Here is a 19782-nt window from a genome sequence, read left to right as displayed (position 1 = left end):
TCTTCGTCTCTGCCTCCTTCAGGCTCACTTTTCTGCTCATCACTTCCACAGTTTGTGACTACAGAGAAAATGGACTCATGACTTTCCCCTGAATGTAAATAGGCTATTTTCCATTTAACTAATATTCCTGTTATAGCATTTTGTAACAAGGCAATCAGTAGAAGTGAGTAATGTATGCTTTTTTTTTGTTTTTTTTTTTTTTGTTTTTTTGTTTGCCACAGGTATTAATCTAATACTGCTGGAGTGAAGAAAAGCACACCAGGCAGTAAGGGAAGGCAGTGGCGCAAAGACAGCATTTGCTGTCCAGAAACAGAGATCCTCAGTCAAGGGCCCAAATTCCCAACTTAGTGGGAAAAACTTTCCTTTACAAACATTTATACTGGCAGCTCTCAGCATGACAATTTCGTAGTCTGAAATACAGACAGATTCGTTATCAACAGCCTCACAAACAAGAGCGGAGTCGAAATGCAAAAGAGGTCTGAGGGTCACTGATCAGAGGAGGAACGGAGACAGTGAATATCAGAGCTAGAGTGTGAGGGAAAGCGGGCTGAGGAGGTGGCGGAGGAGGAATTCTTAGCAAGAGAGTTGGAAAAGGACTGGGGCAAAAAGTAGAACTTCAGACATATGGATAAACACAAAATGTCAAACTTGGAGAAGGTCTCCTTTTGTAAAGGAGAAAGTTTGTAGTTTCTCTTTCAAAATGAAACAGTCCAGATGTACTTATTGTTTACCTTTTGCTGTCCTTCTTTCGGTAACTATGCTACTCATAAAAAAAAATCAATTGATAGATATAGTGTATATTTAAAACTATGATTAATTACATGTATCAATTATTGTTTCTTTATGTGTGCTACCTCAATTCAGGGCTGGGGCTCAACTGTGCAATGCCCTGTGCATGTATAATGCTCTGTGCAGGGGACAGCCCTTGTACCTGTGAACTTGTGCGATGTGCAGTGACAGTGTGAAGCTCACGCTAAGTGAATATGCACTTCAGTACTCAACTACATACATGGATTCAGGTCTAAAAAAAACTTAAACGTGTGCTTAACACTAAGCTGTGAGTGACCATTGAAATGTAAAACGCGCACTTACATGTCTTGCCAGACTGTAGCCCTCCTGATCACAGCTTTGTTTGAACCAGAACAATATACATAACTGACAGTTATGCACATTGTCGTAGTAGCTTCGGCTTCAAAGTCTGAGAATACTTTACAAACTGGGAAAAATACAGTACTATCTTATTCCCAAAAGGTAAGGAAGTACTCTTCTTGCATACATGAGAAGGAGATAGAATAAATGTGAATGTAGTTTGTGTTCTTTTAAAAGTACATTAGAATAGGTAAAAAATCGCTACACAGTAAAAATTAGGTTTAGTGCTATGCGGAATTGCTGAAAAAGATGCTTCAAGTGGCATTATCTATTGAATCAGTGATTGGTCCAATAAAAGATACTACCTCACCTTCCAAACCTTGTTTTTTAATATTCTTAGACTGTCTGAGCTACTTACATCATCACCACCACTACAAAGGGAGGTGTCAGTGTTTAATGTCACTTTTAAGAAATACAGTTCGCTTCTCTCTGTGAGTAAGCTTAAAGGTAACAGAATCATAGCCCCTATGGCACACCAGTTCACCCTTCTTTCTGGCCAAATTCCTCTGGTCTCTAAGACAATCTACTCCGTATATTTGTTAAATTTTTTAGTGTTGCTTTAACATTACAAACACCAGAAGGATTAAAAGGATAATTAAGGATAAGGGGATAATCTCTTGCCTTTCTAGGTGATAAAGATGATCTCAGAATAAATACCAGTAAACTAAACCCAGGGTATTTTAGAAGAAAAGTCAGCAGTATTATGGAATTCAAAAGAATAAGTGATATTACTTATTTAGATGTCCTGGGATTTCCAGGCCTAAATCGCAGTCAACATATGACAAGTCTGAAAGAAAACTGTGCCAGTACAAGTAGGCTGATGCAACAGCATTTTACAGGTAAAGTGGTGGAGTCACCCGTGGAGATCTCTAATATTCCTTCAGTTGAACATCCCGATGATTTCAGGATGGCAAAACCCCACGAATTTTCTTATGTCTACACATCCCAGGCTGGAATTTGTCTTCCCAGACCTGGTACTTCAGATTGCAACTGCTCTATAAAATACTGCCAGACTGTTGTAGGGGGAGCTTTATTGGAAGGAGCCGTTACTGACTGAATTGACAAATATTATCTGGTGTGTAAGGATAGGAAAATTTTCTGATGATGATGGAATTACTTTCTCCTGGATGCTGCACATTTTAAATTAGTTTTGAACACATTAAGATACATGATTGTCAGAGATGCTACCAATAGAAATGCAAAAAATTACAACAAATCTTATGAGCATACCAGTTTTGCAAATTCAGCAAGTGCAGACAAATGTAAAAAAAAAACCTTAATTTTTATCAGAGCACAGTATCTCAAGGTGTGTCCATCCCTTGCAACAGATCATAGAACAGACGCAGTGAGCAAGCCGGGATGTACAGACACTAGTCTTGATAAATAGCAAAGGTCTATCTTCAGTTTTATTTCTGTGTTCTTTTTCAAGTAAAGGTGGTGGGTAATTGGAAGATAAAGTAAACTTGTTTGAACATGAAGTAATTATACTGATTAAGATACTGAAAAATATTCATATAATTTATAAACTGCCAGGACTTAGAGTACAGATATTGCATGGGCCATACAGGAAACTTACTTAATCTGTTTTCAAATCTGTGTTTCAGGGACTTTGATGAGAGTATGGCTTAACTTATTGCTCACACGCTAGAACTAGGAAGGATGAAAATTAATTTTTTGCTGGTTTCTTAGTAAAATGAGGTAAAAGTGTTTTCTGTTACTAGACAAAGTCAGGTTAAATAGACATAAAAGACTTTGGTCTTCTCTGACTAGTCAAAGTCAAAATTCTTATTAACATGAAAGGCAGTAATAGCAAATCTATGATCTTGAAAGGAAATAACAGTGGTATTGTATCTGTAGAATAACAGGAGCATGCTTTGAATGCTGGAATACACGCTGCATTTTGTTTACACTTAGAAGAATTACTTATTGCAATATTTGCATAGTGTTCAGTTCTGTTTAATTACAGCTGTCTGCAAGGAAGAGTTCAATGGTGTAGGCACCAGGTTCAAACCAGATTTCTTTCTAGAGCTGTAAAGTCAAATTCCAGTGAGACAGACACAGACTTTCATCCATATGAAGGAGAAGATTGTTTCAGACAGTCTAATACATGAAGTCTTTTCTTCTTCCTCCCCATTGGAGACATTAAACGAGTGGCAATGCCTCGTCTTGTCTCCTTGGCTGTTGACGATCCCTTAGGCCGCAGCTCACAAGAGAAGGGAGGCTTCACTAGAAACATCCTCACCCCCCCCCTACTAAATGCGGCCCAGAGACGCCTCCTTTTCACACACTCCTGGTGTGAAATGCAGAATATTAGACATATGTATGATCATCTGCACGAATGAGGCACAAAGCTACACGGAAATAAAATGACTGATGAGATGACAGACTTGAGAAGCGTGTAACGAAAGCACGAGCTACTGCTGGCCGCTGTCCCGCCACGGCCTCGGCCTCCCCACGCCACACGGCCTCCCCCACACTCCGGGCTGGTTTTAGGACGCAGGTCTATTAAGGCAGGAGTTTGCTGCCTGCCCTTGCCTGTGGAGCTCCCCGTGCAGCCACAGAGCTGCACAGCCCCTAACAGGGACAGCCGCGGTGTTTCTAGAAAGCCTCACGGGAAGGAAGGCCGCTCCATCCAGCGCTGCCCCGGGGGCCGCCATGATGGGCTGAGCCCCGGCCCCAGGACGGGCGGCGGCGCGCCCGGCCTACAGGGGGCGCACCTTCTCCCCCCCCCCCCCCGCCCTGGAGGCGGGGCTTGTCGGCGGCCCGCCCCGCGCGGGGCGGGGGGGCGTGGCCGGCTCGGCGTGCCCCGCCCCGCCGCCCGGAGGCTCTTCAGCGGGGAGGCGGCGGTGCGCAGCAGCGGAGCCATGGTGAAGATCGCCTTTAATTCTCCCTTCGCCCAGAAGGACGTGCCCAAGAAGGAGGGGGCCGAGGCGCTGGTGGCCGATAAGGTGCGGGGAGAGGGGTCTCTCTGCTGCCGGGACGCGGCGGGAGGAGCGGGGCCGAGGGACGGCGCGGGGCGGGGGGGGGGGGGGGGGGGGGGGGAGGGCAGGAGGAGGTGAAAGCCGCCGCCATCTTCTCGCGGAGGCAGCGGGCCGGGGGAACGCAGCTGGCAGCCTGCGGCGCCGCCGTCTGCCGCCCCACCGCTCCTTTCGGCGCTCCCCGGCGCTGGGGCAGCCTTCCAGCCTGGGGACAGCCGCTCTGCCATCAGCCCGGGGCGGGAGGGGGGAGCGCGTCGCTCCCCTCAGAGCCGCCGCCGTGAGGGGCTGCGGGGCGGGCGGGCGGTGCGGGTGTGAGAGGGCCCGAGCGTGCCCCGCCGCTGCGGCGGTTTGCGGTTCCTTCGTCACAGCCATTTTGCCAGCCCGGCTTACCGGTCGGGAGGCCCCGGGCGGTGCCGAGCTGCGGGCTGGCTGACGTGCCCGGGGCAGGCCCGGCTGTTTATCTGGCAGCTGGGCCCGTGCCAGGGCCCTGTTTCCTGACGGGGCTTTAAACCTTCGTAGCTCGCAGGAGGATGAGTCCCGCGCCCTGGCGAGCTCCCGGGGCTCGGCTCCGTCGGGGGAAGGTGCCGTGCCCTCGGCGGCAGCCCGGCTCCCTCGGGGAAGAGCTGGTTTGCGTCTTCGGAGCAAACAAAGTGGGTTAGGGCTCAGCCCCCGCTTGCTGCTGCTCGCAAACCCTCGTAGGCAGCGAGTTGGAAAGCGGCGCTGTGGTGAGGTGTCTGGGCTTCTGGTATGTCTAGCTTAAATGAAGAAACCTGCCATAAAGGGTTTTAAATAGAAACCCAGGCAAGTACTCTGTGGTTGGCTTTTCCTTCCTAACCAGTTGCAGTGTCGCTGACTTCAATTGAACTTTCCAAATCTGTGGGAGACTTTATTTTGAAGATATTTTGCTTAGGTGCTGACGTTTTTAGTTAGATGAAAATGATCAGCGTCTAGGTAAATAAATCAGTAGCTCTGGAGGAGGAATATGGGATGGATCGAGTTTATTTGTAGTCAGAGACTGGGACTATTAAAAAAAAAAAAAAAGGCCAAACAAAAACCTGTGGACTTGAACTCTAGTTTCTTTTTTTTTTTCCATTTCTAAGCTGTAATTAGGAAAGCAGCTTGCCTTCCATTTACAGAGCCTCTGCTTCTCCTGAAGTAGCCTTCCTAGGGGAAGGGGTGTAGAGTGGTGTTAGCTCTCAGTGGACTCTCCTGAGTTGTAGGAGTTGTATGTGTGCACAGTTAATACACTAGTACTGAATTACTAGATCAAGAGGAAGGGGAGAAAGTAGCCAATCAGTGTAGATAAAGGACTAATTTAAAATTTTAAAGTGTCGTTAGTCTGGCTAGTTTTATGTAGAACAAGCTCATCAGCTACTCCTGAGGCAACTTGCTAGATGTATTTTTGCTGGCCCTGTACCATGCAAGTTCTGAGCATAACAGTTCATAGAATATTTTGGGTTGGGAAGGACCTTAAAGATCATCCAGTTCCAACCCCCCTGCCCTGGGCAGGGACACCTTCCACCAGAGCAGGTTGCTCAAAGGCCCATCCAGCCTGGCCTTGAAAACTTCTCTGGGCAACCTGTTCCAGTGTCTCAGCACCCTCAGAGTAAAGAATTTCTTTCTAGTATCTAATCTAAATCTACCCTCTTCCAGTTTAAAACCATTAACCCTCATCCTCTCACTACATTCCCTGATTAGGAGTCCCTCCCCATCTTTCCCATAGGCCCCCTTCAGGTACTGGAAGGGGCTATAAGGTCTCCCCTGAGCCTTATCTTTTCCAGGCTGAACAACCTCATCTCTCTCAGCCTGTCTTCACAGGAGAGGTGCTCCAGCCCTCTGATCATCTTTTGGCCCTCCGGGACTCGCTCCACCAGGTCCTTAACCTTATTAATTACCGTATTGGTTCTAATATACACTTACACCCTTTTTTCTCTTCTCATGATAGCTGCTCTTCTCAATTTTGAAGCCACACGTGCCGTTTTATCTGTCACAACAATCTCTGTGTTTGCACGTGTATGGTTGGTTTTTTTTAACAACTCTTCACTCTGACTTCAGAGCTTAGAGTTGCCTGTAAACATTAAGTTCACAATTTTACTCCAAGACAAACTTGTTCTAGTGCTTGTTAATGTCTCCTTTGCTGGAATATTTGTGCAGAGCAAACAAGCTTAATGGCTAATGTTGGCTGAAACAGCACAGTAAAAGTCCCCGAGAATATTTGCACAAAACACTTGAGCTTGCAGAATACTGTCCCTGCAGATTCTTTGGAGCTGACTGTGTCAACAGTGTCTCCTGAGCTAGCTGCAGATGTTAACACAAGTGATTTTTTTCTTCTGTCTTAGTCCTAGTTTGCTTTGCTTGTTACCATGCTGTTTAGAACTGCATTTTCTTTGCAGGTTTTTATGACTCTTATTATTTCTGAGCGCAGGCTTTGTAACCTACTGGAGCAGAGTCTTGATATTGTGTTTCCTTATCAGCTGTCAACTCTTTTCTCAGATTCAGGCTGCCTACATTGCTTCTTAATATGATAAATACCTTTATTTTGTTTGAAATAGGTGTAGTGCAAGTTCAGCTAATCACATGTCGACATCATCCAAGCACTAGGGCGCCTGTATTGCCAAAACCTGCTGCAGACTGTTGTGTTCAAGTAATGATAGGCAAAATGAGTAAGTTACTGAAAGGTGTAGATGAAGGTGGCAGAATATGAAAAGAAGCAAATTAGTCTTGATCTTAAAAGCCAGTTAACTCTGCAAGATGGTTTTCACATAATGGCATATCAATGTGGCATAATTCTGACTCGGAACTGATTTGGTTGTTGGTGGGTTGTTTTTTCTGCAAATGCTTAACTAGCCAATTGTAGCAGCTTATGTCTTGCTGAACCAACATTTTTCTGTTTGGAGGATGTGAGAGTGGAATGTAGGAGTACTGACTTTTGCAAAACAGCTTGGGTTTTGTTTCAGTAATAGCATAGCTGATGCATTTGACTTTTACACTGCTATATCCTCCTGAGTATGGAAATATGTGCAGCCTTTGTAATAATACTGTGGTTTGTCATGATCACAGGTTGCTTAAATATATTGTGTTCTATGGGAGAGCAAATAGTGGGACCCAAATAAAGAAAGGACATGGAAGCTGCTTTGCTAAATCTAGCTATTGACTCTAGGAACAACACAAAGGAAAAGATCTTTTGCTCTGAAATCCAATTTTTCTTCCTGACCAATAGAAAGAACAGGTCTGAAAGTGAGCTGCTAAATACTGGAGTCATGACTCATTAAAGGGACATACTTGACCAAATATATTGATTATCTAAACCCTTGGGGTTTGTTTTTGTTTGTTTTCTTACAGATCCCAAACCGGTGCCTGTTTGCCCAAAGGGAATGTTGTTTCTGAATGTTTAGTATTTGACAGTACTTTTGCAGTTCTCCTCTCAATTTGGCTGAAAGGCGCTGAAAGAACTCTTCTGATTGCCATTCAGACACCACCACAAACTCTGCAATCATTATCACACAACTTATCACCATGTTACGCGATGGTGATAGTAGTTTCCTCTGAATGCAGTCATCTTCTGTTTGAGGGAACACTGCAGGGTGGAAAAAATAAGTCACTGAACTAAAGAGAGAAGTTTCAGGCTGCTAGAAACAAAACTTCCTGGGACTTGGGTGGAAGAAAGAGTATTTTGAAGCTGCAAGTTAGGATGTGCCATAGGGACTTACTTTTATTTGGCATAATTTGAAGCTGCATTTAATCTGATGAATGGTTCTCTTTCATAGTGGACTGCAGTTGTGCATATTACAAGTTCTAAAACCTGAATGTTTGACTTGTGTCAGATGTTCCCCAGCTAACAGGCAAAGTTGCATCTTCACTTTTTCTGTTAGTCCAGCTTTGTGAGGGAAAAGTAATGTTATCTCATTCCATCTGATAGCCAGAGAAGGATAGGAAATAGGCTTTTGGAAGGAGGCCTGAAAACACTGTCTGCCTTAAAATGACCTTGCTCTATAAATCTTGACTTCCTTGTACTATATTTTTGCTGCAGCACTGTATCTTTTGTTACAGTTATTTAAGTTTCTTACACCTCAAATAGTTTCTCAATGAGGATTTGTCTAGAAAGCATTCTCTAACTGAGAAAATATGCTCTTTCAGTGCTGTTTGAAAACTGGTCTTAATATGATGCAGTATTTTGTATATGTGTTTTATTATATGAAGCTTGACGTAGAATTCTCACTGCGCATCTAGAAGAAGTAGAAGATGATAGGTCAAAGTGAAGCAGTAGATAACAACAGCTTACTTTCAGTTCAGAGCAGCTACACTTTCTAACTTCTCATCCCCCTTTATTCAAAGGATCCAGAAGTTGCCACGCACGGAGGTGAAAACTCATCTGGAAGATGTCTGTTGACTCTGCTGGGTCTAGCGTTCATCTTGGCAGGAGTTGTTGTTGGTGGAGCCTGCATCTACAAGTACTTCATGCCTAAGGTAATGTGGAAGTTCTTTTTTCTTTAAGTATCACTGAATAGTAAAAGTGTAATTATAAATGGATTACCACTATAATAGAAAACTGGGACATGAAGACTGCTGTGTCCTTTATAAAAGCTCCAGGTGTGACAGACCTGTGCTTTGTCATAGCTTAAGTGTTAGAAATACACTTATAAAGCAACATTCGCTGTAAGAATAACTAGCCTTGCTCTTACTTTCAGCATAAGGTGTACCGTGGTGAAATGTGTTACTTTGAAAATGAAAATCGTGATCGTGCGGTAGAACCTTATTTCCTCCCTATTGCTGAAGAAGCTGATATTCGAGAGGATGATAACATAGCCATCATTGATGTGCCCGTTCCAAAGTTCTCGGACAGTGATCCAGCAGCGATCGTTCATGACTTTGATAGGGTGAGTATATATGAAGCAAAAAGAAATGACCAGTCTCGTTGCTCTCTGGGAAACTGAAGTAGATGGTAATTATAACAGCTCCAGGGTTTTCATTCTTGAGACCTTTAAAGCTTAATGTCAGTGCAGTAAGGGTTTAAGTGTGGGAAATCTGACCCTTTTAACTTTATAATAGTAGACTTAACACTCCTCCCTTGCAGAAGTTACAAGAATGTTAGAGGAGTTCATGGCCATAGTGACTCTTAACTGGATTGTTTCTCAGAACAATGCATCTCAGTCCTATGCAACTTTAAATATTGTTGCCCGTAGGATGTCTAGAAGTAACACTTGTTATTTGATCAAGAATCCTATGTAGATGAAGATGAGGGTAGGAGAACATTTGTAAATGTGAGTTAAGAAATAGGGAAACTGAGGATTCGGTTTAAGATTCTGCCAGATTGTGTTACAGCAAAATGTAGAATTCCAAACAAGTGTGGGCTCCTTCTCCTTGGATGAGTGAACTGAAGAATCACTTCAAGTGGTTGAAACCTAGACATTGAAAATGTTGTTATATGTAGTTTCTGTAAAGTAAAGATGAGAGGATGGTTTTAATTTGACTTTTTTATTAATAGTATTAACAGTTATCCTTAATCAGCCATAAAGGCTCTCGTAAGTTGTTTTGTAAATCAGACCTTGGCAATACAGATATAATCACAGTAAAGACACTAGAACTGACGTCTGTACGTGCTGCATTCTAACAATAGCATGGAATGCCATGCAGCCAAGTTGTGCTGCCTGTGTTCACAGTATTTGCAGCTTTTATCTGTGTTGTCTTGACAGAATCTTGGCTATAACTTAAAGGATTCGGGCAACTTAAGAACTTCAGTTGATTCTGGCTAAGTGCTATGCAAAGTCGTCATAATAAAACAAGTAGATGTGTTGATGATTTTAGTCTCTGCAGTTCTTGCACTTGGTGGTAATGCTGATGTGGCTTTCTAGAGACGAATACTTTTTCTGAAGAACTATTTACAGGGAGTGATTGCTTATGAACGGTCGGATACCTTTTGTTTGCACTGTGCTTAATTGGACTTCTTATGTTATGAGAGCATACTCCCAAATACTTTCTCTATATTAACACAAACTGTAGTAATTTAGAATTATGATAGAAACTGCTTTTATTGTCAGCTCTCCCTTATGTGCAAAAGTCCTGTTGTAAACCATAGCTATAATCACTTTTTGTGCAAAAGTGGTAATAGAATCATAGAATCATAGAATCAGTGAGGTTGGAAGGGACCTTTAAGATCATCAAGTCCAACCATTAACCTACCCTGATAAAAACACCACCACTCCTAAACCATGTCCCTAAGCACCTCATCTACCCTTTTCTTAAACACCTCCAGGGATGGTGAATCCACCACCTCTCTGGGCAGCTTATTCCAATGTTTAATAACCCTTTCAGTGAAAAAATGCTTCCTAACATCTAATCTAAACCTGCCCTGACATAACTTGAACCCATTTCCTCTTGTCCTATCACTTGTCGCCAGGGAGAAGAGGTCAGCTCCCATCTCTCTAAAACCTCCTTTCAGGTAGTTGTAGAGGGTGATAAGGTCTCCCCTCAGCCTCCTCTTCTCCAGGCTAAACAACCCCAGATCCCTCAGTCGTTCCTCATAAGGTTTGTCCTCCAGACCCTTCACCAGCTTTGTAGCCCTTCTCTGGACACGCTCCAACACCTCAATGTCCTTCTTGTAGTGAGGGGCCCAAAACTGAACACAGTACTCGAGGTGAGGCCTCACCAGTGCCGAGTACAGGGGGATGATTACTTCCCTAGTCCGGCTCACCACACTATTCCTGATGCAGGCCAGGATGGTGTTGGCCTTCTTGGCTGCCTGGGCACACTGCTGGCTCATGCTCAGCCGGTTGTCCACAAGTTCTAAGCTAAGTTCTTAGACTAGACAGTTCCTGAATGCATCACTTTGATACTAGCTGTGCATGATCTCCAGCTTTTTGAGATTCCTTCTTAGTCCTTCTAGAACTGTGTTCTCTTAATCAAAGGCCATGGTGAATTCACTGAAAACTTCTTTTCAAAATAGCTTTTGACTGCGTATCTTGACTTGCAACTGGGTAACTGCTATGTGATTCCACTGAACACATCCATAGTTATGCCACCAAGAAATTTGATGGATCTCTTCGCAAAACTGGCGGTATGTGGAAACTTTACTGTTTAGTTATGCTGACAAGATCCCTTTTGGTAAGAATGCTGGGTGTTAGTCCGGTACTACAGTTTCTTGCTAGAATAGTCCTCTTGCCATCAAAGTACATAATCCCTCTGGCTCAGTCATTGTACTGAAGTGACTGGCCAGCTGTCAGTATATATTATGTTGAGTAGATTCATGCTTAATGCTCTTATTAATACCTAGCTTTATGAAAGCTGAAAGCAACTAGCAAATAAGGTTAAATTTAGCTATTGTAAAGGAATTTGATAAAGCTCCAAATATCATTGAAAGCCTAAACCTGAAAGTTACTACTGGAAAGCTCACTTGCTCCATGAGAGTTTTAATGGAAAGAACAATGCTAACTTGTTGTTCTGGTATATTGGCACTCTCGTTATGAGCTCACCAGCAGCACTTTGACTCTTCAGTGACTAAAACTTGTTTTTCCAAGAAGATTTATCTTACGGGTCAAGTTGATAGAGCTTGCTGCTACTTTCAAATTAAATGCAATACTGAGCTATCGTGTGTCAAATCTACTTTTTAAAAAAGTTATTGACTCCGCTACAACTAGTGCTAGAGGCCACCTGATCTATCTTAGCTTGTTCCATTTTCTTTAGTTTCCTGAAGACAAGCTTTAAGTGTGTCTCCCTGCCCCCATTTTTAGGAGTTGGTCATGAGAGGTGGGAAGTTGTTTTGATAGTGCTGTGATCTTGCGGTTAAGACAACTTTTGTAGGTCACACTGCTTTTTTTTTTTTTTTTTTCATTAGAAATATATTGCCTCAAAGAAGGAAACTTTAATTATTAATACTTTTTCTCCTCTTTAAACTGCAAACTTTCTGTTCCATACAAATAAACTTGAACAGGTTCTATTTACGTTTGCTTCATGTGAGGCAAGCTGTGTTAAGGTTAACTGTGCTTTGTTTGGATGTAAGTGCAGCTATTTGAAATAGCCTTTGTCAGTTTTTAACTTCTCTGGTATGCAGCTGTTCAAGACTGGCATATCTTAGCATTAAAAAGAAGGAAAGCTGGAATCTAGTGCTTGAAGCCCTCCCAAAGCAAAGGGTAAAATGTAGTGATGTTTGGCCATTGTTAGCAGAATGCTGTTTCTCAAAGTGTCTTCTCTTTTAGACTGGCTCTTACTTGCCTCAGACCTACCTAGTCCGTGAAGAAATGGTGGTTACAGAGGAGATAGATAATGTGTCTGATTTGGGTATCTTCATCTACCAACTCTGTGTTGGAAAAGAGACGTTCAGACTTCAGCGCAGAGACCAGATAACAGGTACGTTCCTTTCGGTAAAAAAAAACCCAAAAACTATTGTTTGAGTAGGGAAAGGGTAAATACTTAAACTTTTGGAGTTTTTAGACTCGGAAATCTGTAAGTGTTCAACATGAGCTGAGACTAATTATAGAACTGATGGGTATTTTCCCCTACTTTCAAGTATGTATCTGAAGTTTCATTTGAACATAACGAGAGGAGGTTTCAGTTATGGAATTAGAGGTTACATGCCCAAACCAAATTTGAACTTCAACCAAAAGATGAAACAGAAATAGGCTTAAGTTGTAAGTTAGTTTGGCCCCAAAATTCATATATGTCTGATAATGTGAGTCTATGTAGGTGCAGCTTAGTCTGTCACTGTCATATGTAAAACTGGGTTACAGGAGCACCAAGTAAAAGCATTGTCATCTGGTTCACTTGCTCTGGAAAAAACAAAAAAAAAAATCCAAAGTAATTGAACAACTAGCTCTGGACATCCCAGACCTCCTCCTTAAAAAAGGAAGAACACTTCATAGGAACTTCTGAGCTCTGTTTCCTTATTGCCTGCCTACTCATGCCACCCCACTGCCATTCTGTGAAAAGGATTGAATTTGAGCTGTCAGTGGTTTGACATACTGGAAGGAAGCCTGGAGTAAAGAAATCTGATGCTATGAATTTTAGTTCACTAGTTCTCAAAACATTTCATAGTTTGCTGCTCTCACCAAACACATAGCAAACTAATCCTTTGTCAGTTACAGCCTTTCAGAATGCAAATGTTTGGTTTGTCAGAACTCTCTGCTCTGGTTTTCCTGCCAAGCTCTTAGGCAAGAGTTTTCCAGCTCGATTGCAGCTTGCAGCATCAGGAGCCACATCTGCTGTTTGCTAGAGACTACATCCTGTTACTGAATGGAAGTCTCTGTATGTGGGAGCATAAAACTGGTCCTGTGTAGCTAACAGTGTAGGGCACATGAAACAGTAAATGTTGCCTTTATGGGAGAGAAAGGCATGTGTCTCTTAGCTGTTGTGAAGATCTTTTGTGAACAAGTCTAAACTGACTGCTGCTGTGACTGGAAGAGAATAGTCTACAGAGAATACTGTGAAGAGTGTTCATGATGCTTACTTAAATCATCTCACTATAGCATCTTGTTGACATCTTTGCTGCATAGTAAAAGACCTGTACAGAATACTTGCACAAAAGGATTCTAGTAAATGAATAATGTCTCTTGGTACAGTTTCTGTTCTGTACCTGTCCTTGTTTGCCCTTGGTGGGGAAGGGAGCAGGAAATCTAGTCAAATGGAAGACTGCTGCTGAGAGAAAACTGTTCAGGGGCAAGGCTTGTCTTGCCTTCCAGATCAAATTTATAGAATGCCTTTCTTCTGGTGTCTACAAGCCATGCACATGTAAATAATTAGACTGAAATGACACTGAAATTCCTGTAACTTCTGTGGAGAAGTCTTCTCACTTAGCTGGTGCTGCGTTGGCTCTCAGATTTTGTAGAGTTCATGCGTTCATCTGTTAGATCAAGCTGACCTCAGGTTCTGCGGCAGTTCCCTGGCGTTGTAACTGAAGGCATGCGAGAAACAGGACAGGTTATCCTGACTGTTTGATTATGTACCCAGTTAGATAGCCATTGGAAACTTCTTAGCTTGTTCAGGCATTAAGATTGAGATGAATTGAAGGACAGCCTGTATTTTATCTGTTTATAAAAACAGTGCCCTGGTGGGTTTGGTTTAAGAGCTAGTGCTTCTAGACTTCGAAGGATAGCTTCTCTTGCTTACTGTGAACAATTCTCTGCTTATTAAACAAGCTATAAATCTTTCTTCTCGAATTGTTATATATTGAAGTGCTTTAGTTGAGCAGCTTGTCTTTGATGGCAGACTGCCATATTCTTGTCTCCTAGTAAAGATTCACAGCTGATACAGGTAAACTGCCTATGTCAGATCCAATGCTGGCATGTCCCAAAATAGAGAAAATCACTTTAATAGTGTTAGGAAAAACTTCAGTAAGATCATCAGCTGAGCAGCAAATCCTCATGGGGCTGTCATCAAAGTGAAGACTGCTCTATAGAAGCATGCTCTGCCTTGGTACTGGGTGGGGGGGGAAGCGCTGATAAAGAACTACGTTGGGTTTTTTTCTGCATCCTTTCAGAGTTTTTAAACTCTTTCCCTGTAACTTCAGTCTGCTTTGTTTTTCTTTTTCTTTGTGGTTAGGAAAGGCTATAAGAAACTTTGCCATAAACTGTCTGTTTAGTGTTGTCTCTTCTGTCACAAAAATGGTGGTGGGGTACTAGAAAAAAGTGCTTGTTTGATTTGTCCCCTGTGCTGTATGTGCCCCCCTCTTTTGTTGTTACCATTCTGAAAATGAGAGGCTTTCTGATTAAAAAAAAAAAGACAACAAACTAGTATGAAGCTCTAGTGGCAATTCATGGCTGTAGAAACACTGTGTACTGAATGATTGTGTCTTGCCACTGTTCATAATGATACAAAACTTGTAAATATTTGCTGCTGCTTTCTAGATCTACTTTACTTAGGCTCTTATCTTCTCTTATCCCTAGGTCTGCAGAAACGTTCAGTGGAGAACTGTCACTCAATCAGACACTTTGAAAACTCTTTCGTTGTTGAAACAAAGATCTGTCAACAGTGAAAGGTGTTGGATGGAAGGTGACTAGTTCACACCTTCGTTGAGAAGTCTGAGCATTAGACATCGACTTCTTAAATTAAAATGTGCAGTGATAATCAAAAGCCTTATGCATTTTCTGTGTATTGCTTGTATTTCAAAAGACAAAGTCACCATTTCAGCTTTCTTTTGATCCTTGGTATAACTTTTTAGTTGTCTCATGTAAAACTTAAATTTGAGTAAGGTTTTGTTTTCTTAGAAGGTTAATATCAGTTTATCTGTTGAATGTGTTTGATTTAGTGTAATCTGGGAATGGCAGAAAAATATATATATATAAAAAAAGTTAACCAATTCCTTGGCTGGAACCAATTCTGTTCACCTTAACTTTCACAGAATGATTAATATTGATAATCTGTGGTTTGCACATCTTGTGTAGTTCTGTAGAATAGCTCTGCACTCCGTATCCTGGCTGAAAAACCTTCTGATGAGTATCATTAAAGATTTATTTTAACTACCATGTGTGAAGCATGTAAAATCCAACCTCCGTGATCATAAATCTCTAACACTACCCTCTTTTCATTTTGTGCAATTACTGTATTGAATTCATATGTATATTTGGAACCTTCCCCGAGCTTACGTTTAATTCTACCTTGGTTTGTTTTTGTGGTATTTAGTTGTTAGATTCCGATAGAGTTGCTCTTAAGCTTGTCAGTATTTTTGGTTATGACTTGGTTTATCCTGTAACTTCCTATTTCAGGAATCTGTTCTGGTATAGCTCACTTGTGAATGTGACTGTAGTTGTAAACTTAAACTACTCTGGCTTATATAAACTTTTTAGATCAACTTTTTATGAGCAAGTAGCGTTAACTACTGCAGTCAGAGCATTGTTCCTTTTTTGAAAGCTGCAGTATAAAGATAATGAAGAGTTAGTGTCCTGCAGTTGATGAACTTGAGAGTTTTATTAAGGGACTTTATATTGGCATAAATTCTGCAATCCTATAATAAATGTTTCTCTAAAACCTTGGTGTTTGTGTGACTTCATGGCGCTCAGAGGTAAGTGCACTGGTATACGGCCCATGTTGGGGAAGTGATGTTTATGGGCTTCGGGCAGCATGCAGTGCTCTTACCCGTCTTACCTTCACCTCTTTTTTTTCAGCTTGTGAAGCTGAATTTCTTCTTCCTGTTGCTGTGGAAGTGGTTTGTGGTGCAAAACAAACTTGGGGAACAGAGAGGGGAAGAGACATCTCGCTTCAAACTTGATCCCCCAGTGGGCAAGTGTCAGTGATGTTTTGTGCCGTGAGCTGAATCCACGGAGCGGAGTTCCTGGCATGTGTGCAGTAACTGTCAGTTGTGGTATAGCAAAGGAAGGATGCAGTCTGTTAATTCATCCTTTTGAGTATTGGCATTGGTGATTAAAGGTGTGCTTGTCATTATGTATTTAGAGCAGTGTTAATGAGAAGTCTTTTTAGCAGATCATAATACACCAAAACAGCGGAGGGCTGATCAACAGCTTGTTGTAGCATCTTTCAGCATTCACCCATGAGCTTTGCTGTGCTTTAAGCTCAGAGCTATGAGAGTGCTGCAGTGAGATGTCTGTGACTGGTTGCTCAAAGAGCTAAAGTGCGTACTGAACCCTTCTGGATTTCCTGGAAAGTAACTTGGATTATACAACTGGAAGTAAAACAGTGAGCAGGCTTTCTGCACTAAGAACTAGGGAGTTAGCTGTGACTATAGGAGTAGCTGCTCTCAGCCATCATTTGTGAAGCTGCAGAGAAAAGGAGTAGAGCGCAGTTCCTGGGCAGTAGGGAATTCTGCTGCCTTGTCTTGGAAACCAACATAGCTCTTCTCCTGAGGCATATGGCGAGGACATGTCCCAAAACTAGAGCTTTGGTCTGCTTGACTCTAAAATATTAAATGTAGGAGACCATTTCATTGTCTACTTAACCTTACTGAAATAGAATGCTGTGGAAAACCCTAAGTATTGTCACTCAGAGTCCTGTATGCTTTTCTGAAACGGGTATGTGTTACTGGGGAAAGTACCTGCACTGACAAGTTTCTGCTACAGACTTGTTATGTGCTTGGGCAAGTTACTGTTGTGGTGATTTCCTCCTCCTCTGGATTGTCTGAGAGGATAACAAGGGTGGGTTGGCTGTCTAGCTTGTTTTGGTAGTCTTGAGTGGAAGGGTTTGGAAATGTGTTAGTTGCAGAGAGCAAGAACCATCTGCTTGCAGCATTGAGGTCTGACTTCACTGAAAACAGAAAATTGAAGTTCTTCCTTCCAGCTTTGAGCGACTGCAGTGGATGGCTCTCCAGGAGCTGTGGAACAGGAATGCTGGATGTGTTTCCAGATAGGCTGAAACAGTTTCTCTTACCTTTGTCTGGTAAAGATTTTAAAAGAAATTAAGTCAGTTCCTTAAGAGCTTATTAGATGTTCTAGGCAATAAGCCAGCATACTCAAAAGAACAGATTGTTCTTACCTGCTTGGTGCTCTTGGGTTCAGAAAGTAGCTGAAGTTTTGGTCATGCATGGGGTGTACTGGGCTTATTGTCTCTCGTTTTATGCTGGGGGCAGGCGTTCAAATCAAAGGACTGCTGTTATAAGGTTGCTTCCATGAAAACAGACGGAATTCCCGGGATCTTCTAATGCTCTCTCTCAGTTTGAGTAGCTCCTGTGTGCAGCTGGTCTGTAGGAAGCAGGACAGAGGGTGTGAGCCAGGGGAGTCCTTTGCACCAGTAGATGGCACAGTCAGCAAGTGCTTGGGCATGAACTGTGCCGAACTGATAAAAAATTGGTATACTTATTCTAACATACTTTTCAGGTATTTTGCCAAAATTAAACCTAAAAATGGTTTGATGAAAGCTTCCTCTGGGTGGTATTTAGTGTCTTTGCTTGGTTTTTATCTATAGTAAAGAACACTTTTATAATACGACTCTAACCTGTGTAAAACCCTATTAAATAGCTGAGTAAGACTGCTCCAAATACTGGTGTGGTTACTGAAGGGATAACATTACCAAGATGCAAATGCAAACATATTTACTGTAGTAGCTTCTGTTTACATGTGTGTTTACTGAAAAAGCAACCAGTGGGCACAGGGCAATGAACAATATCTGCGTACTTGCTTATCGACAAGTTACCTTTATGCTAGTTTGCATGTAATTTTTCTGACGCAGTATATTAGATGTAAGTTTTAAGTATCTTAAATGTTGAGCTGACAGTCCAGTACTTTGAATGATTCCTCTTCCAGTGTTACATGTGAGGTTTTTTCAAGTGTAAGTACTCGAATCAAAGATAAAACTCACAATTAAGAACAAATTTGAATTTGTTACTTGGAAGAGATGCTGTTGACCTTTGCAGAAGCCCGATAGCTTTCTGTCCGAGTGTGACTGGTAAGATGTGGGCTGCTGGTGGTGGTGTATGTGACAGACACTTCATTAGAGCAGGTCCTAGTCTACACTAGAACTGCGGTTTCCTTCAGCCTGACTTTGTAAAAGTTCATAGGATTTAAACTGTTATTTGCATATATAAATAAATTGAGATGAAGATCCAGGGAAGAAATGGGGACAGTGTGGAGACCTTTGAAAGACATACTGGGGCCTCAGCGTGGTATGAAATAGAGCTTTAGCACCTCAGGCTTAATAAACTGGTTGTTTGAAAGTGAGACATCTTTCACAATAAGTTTGACTCTGTACTGTGGACTGTTGCAGCACAACTGTGCTTAGTGTGGTAGTGAAAAACTCCCATGTCACACCCACAGCAAAAGTCACTGTGTATGCAGATGCCAGGAGGACAAAAAGCCTGCTGGGGCTTCAGAAAGACTGGACTGACTTCTGTAGACTTCAGTAGTTCTTGGCATCACAGGGAAAGCTAACAGAAATTCAGATGTGCTCAGCAGAGTTTATGGTGACTGATGGCAGAAATATCAGATCGCTGAAATCAGCTCTGAATTTCCCTGAGAAAAATTCTGGTTTACTATTTTTAAATAATCCTCTTATGTCTGGGGTTCATTCTTCCCCAGCTGCTTCAGTTCTGCTTGCAGCAGGGTGGGATGAATTGGACAGTCCCCTCATTAATGATTGAGCAGCTGCCAGCTTTAGGTTTTGTAGGTAGATGCTTTTGTTTCTTGGCCTTCTCTGAAGTACTTGGGAAGGCTAGAACGAAAGAAAATATTGTGGTGTTTAACTAAAGACAGCTTCCTCCACCCTACTGCTTGCCCAATCTGTTGTGTTTCATCTCATGTTTTCCTCACGTGCCCCAAACTAAAAATCTAGGACAGAAGAGAATGTTTGTAGAGCCAGATAAGTGCAGTGCAGTCCACAAAGCCTCTGCAGTGGCACAGGAGTTAGCCATGTGGCTGAATTGCCACTCTGGGAAGACTGAGCTCCAGGTCAGGCTTGGAAGGATTAAAGCTGCTTTGACTGTCCTAATTTTGAGCTATGTGGGGGGTGGCTTGGCTGCCAGCTGTGGCACAGAGCCCAAATGCTAGCATTGATTGAAGCTTTGAGACTGCAACCAAAATAATTGAGATGTATAATTACAGTCACATTATTTCATTAAAATTATTTCTTCATTAGGTGTATATATTTGTGATATTACCTAGGCAATATGAATGGGTGTATTTCCTGTCTTGAGAAGTAATTAAAGACTGTCCACCTAGCACTCCACCTCCAAAGGAAATTATTTCTTATAGTTCAACTATTGTTTACTTAAGTATATTTTCTC

At 42.1% G+C, this 19782-nt stretch overlaps 1 protein-coding gene across 1 annotated transcript; it reads left to right on the top strand.

The window, feature by feature from the left end:
- The first annotated feature begins 3953 nt into the window (after positions 1 to 3953).
- ITM2A (integral membrane protein 2A) lies at positions 3954 to 15580 on the top strand. The gene is made up of 6 exons (XM_082488135.1): positions 3954 to 4097; positions 8463 to 8594; positions 8816 to 9004; positions 11071 to 11181; positions 12320 to 12470; positions 15002 to 15580. Exons 1-6 carry the CDS (start codon positions 4014 to 4016, stop codon positions 15088 to 15090), a joined length of 756 nt encoding a protein of 251 aa, XP_082344261.1. The 5' UTR covers positions 3954 to 4013; the 3' UTR covers positions 15091 to 15580.
- The last annotated feature ends 4202 nt before the right edge of the window (positions 15581 to 19782 follow it).

This window comes from Vanellus vanellus (assembly GCF_965231255.1).
Source record: "Vanellus vanellus genome assembly, chromosome: 10".
NCBI classification, from domain to species: Eukaryota; Metazoa; Chordata; class Aves; order Charadriiformes; family Charadriidae; genus Vanellus; species Vanellus vanellus.
The sequence above is the reverse complement of the archived record's forward strand: the minus strand, read 5'-3'. Positions and strand labels throughout refer to the sequence as shown.

Bases quoted from the DNA above. Each gene is read 5' to 3' on its own strand.
- ITM2A (XM_082488135.1), top strand. From the start codon at position 4,014: ATGGTGAAGATCGCCTTTAATTCTCCCTTCGCCCAGAAGGACGTGCCC. The intron at 4,098-8,462 runs GTGCGGGGAGAG...CTTTATTCAAAG, and splicing joins AGGCGCTGGTGGCCGATAAG to GATCCAGAAGTTGCCACGCA. The intron at 9,005-11,070 runs GTGAGTATATAT...TTTTCAAAATAG, and splicing joins TCGTTCATGACTTTGATAGG to CTTTTGACTGCGTATCTTGA.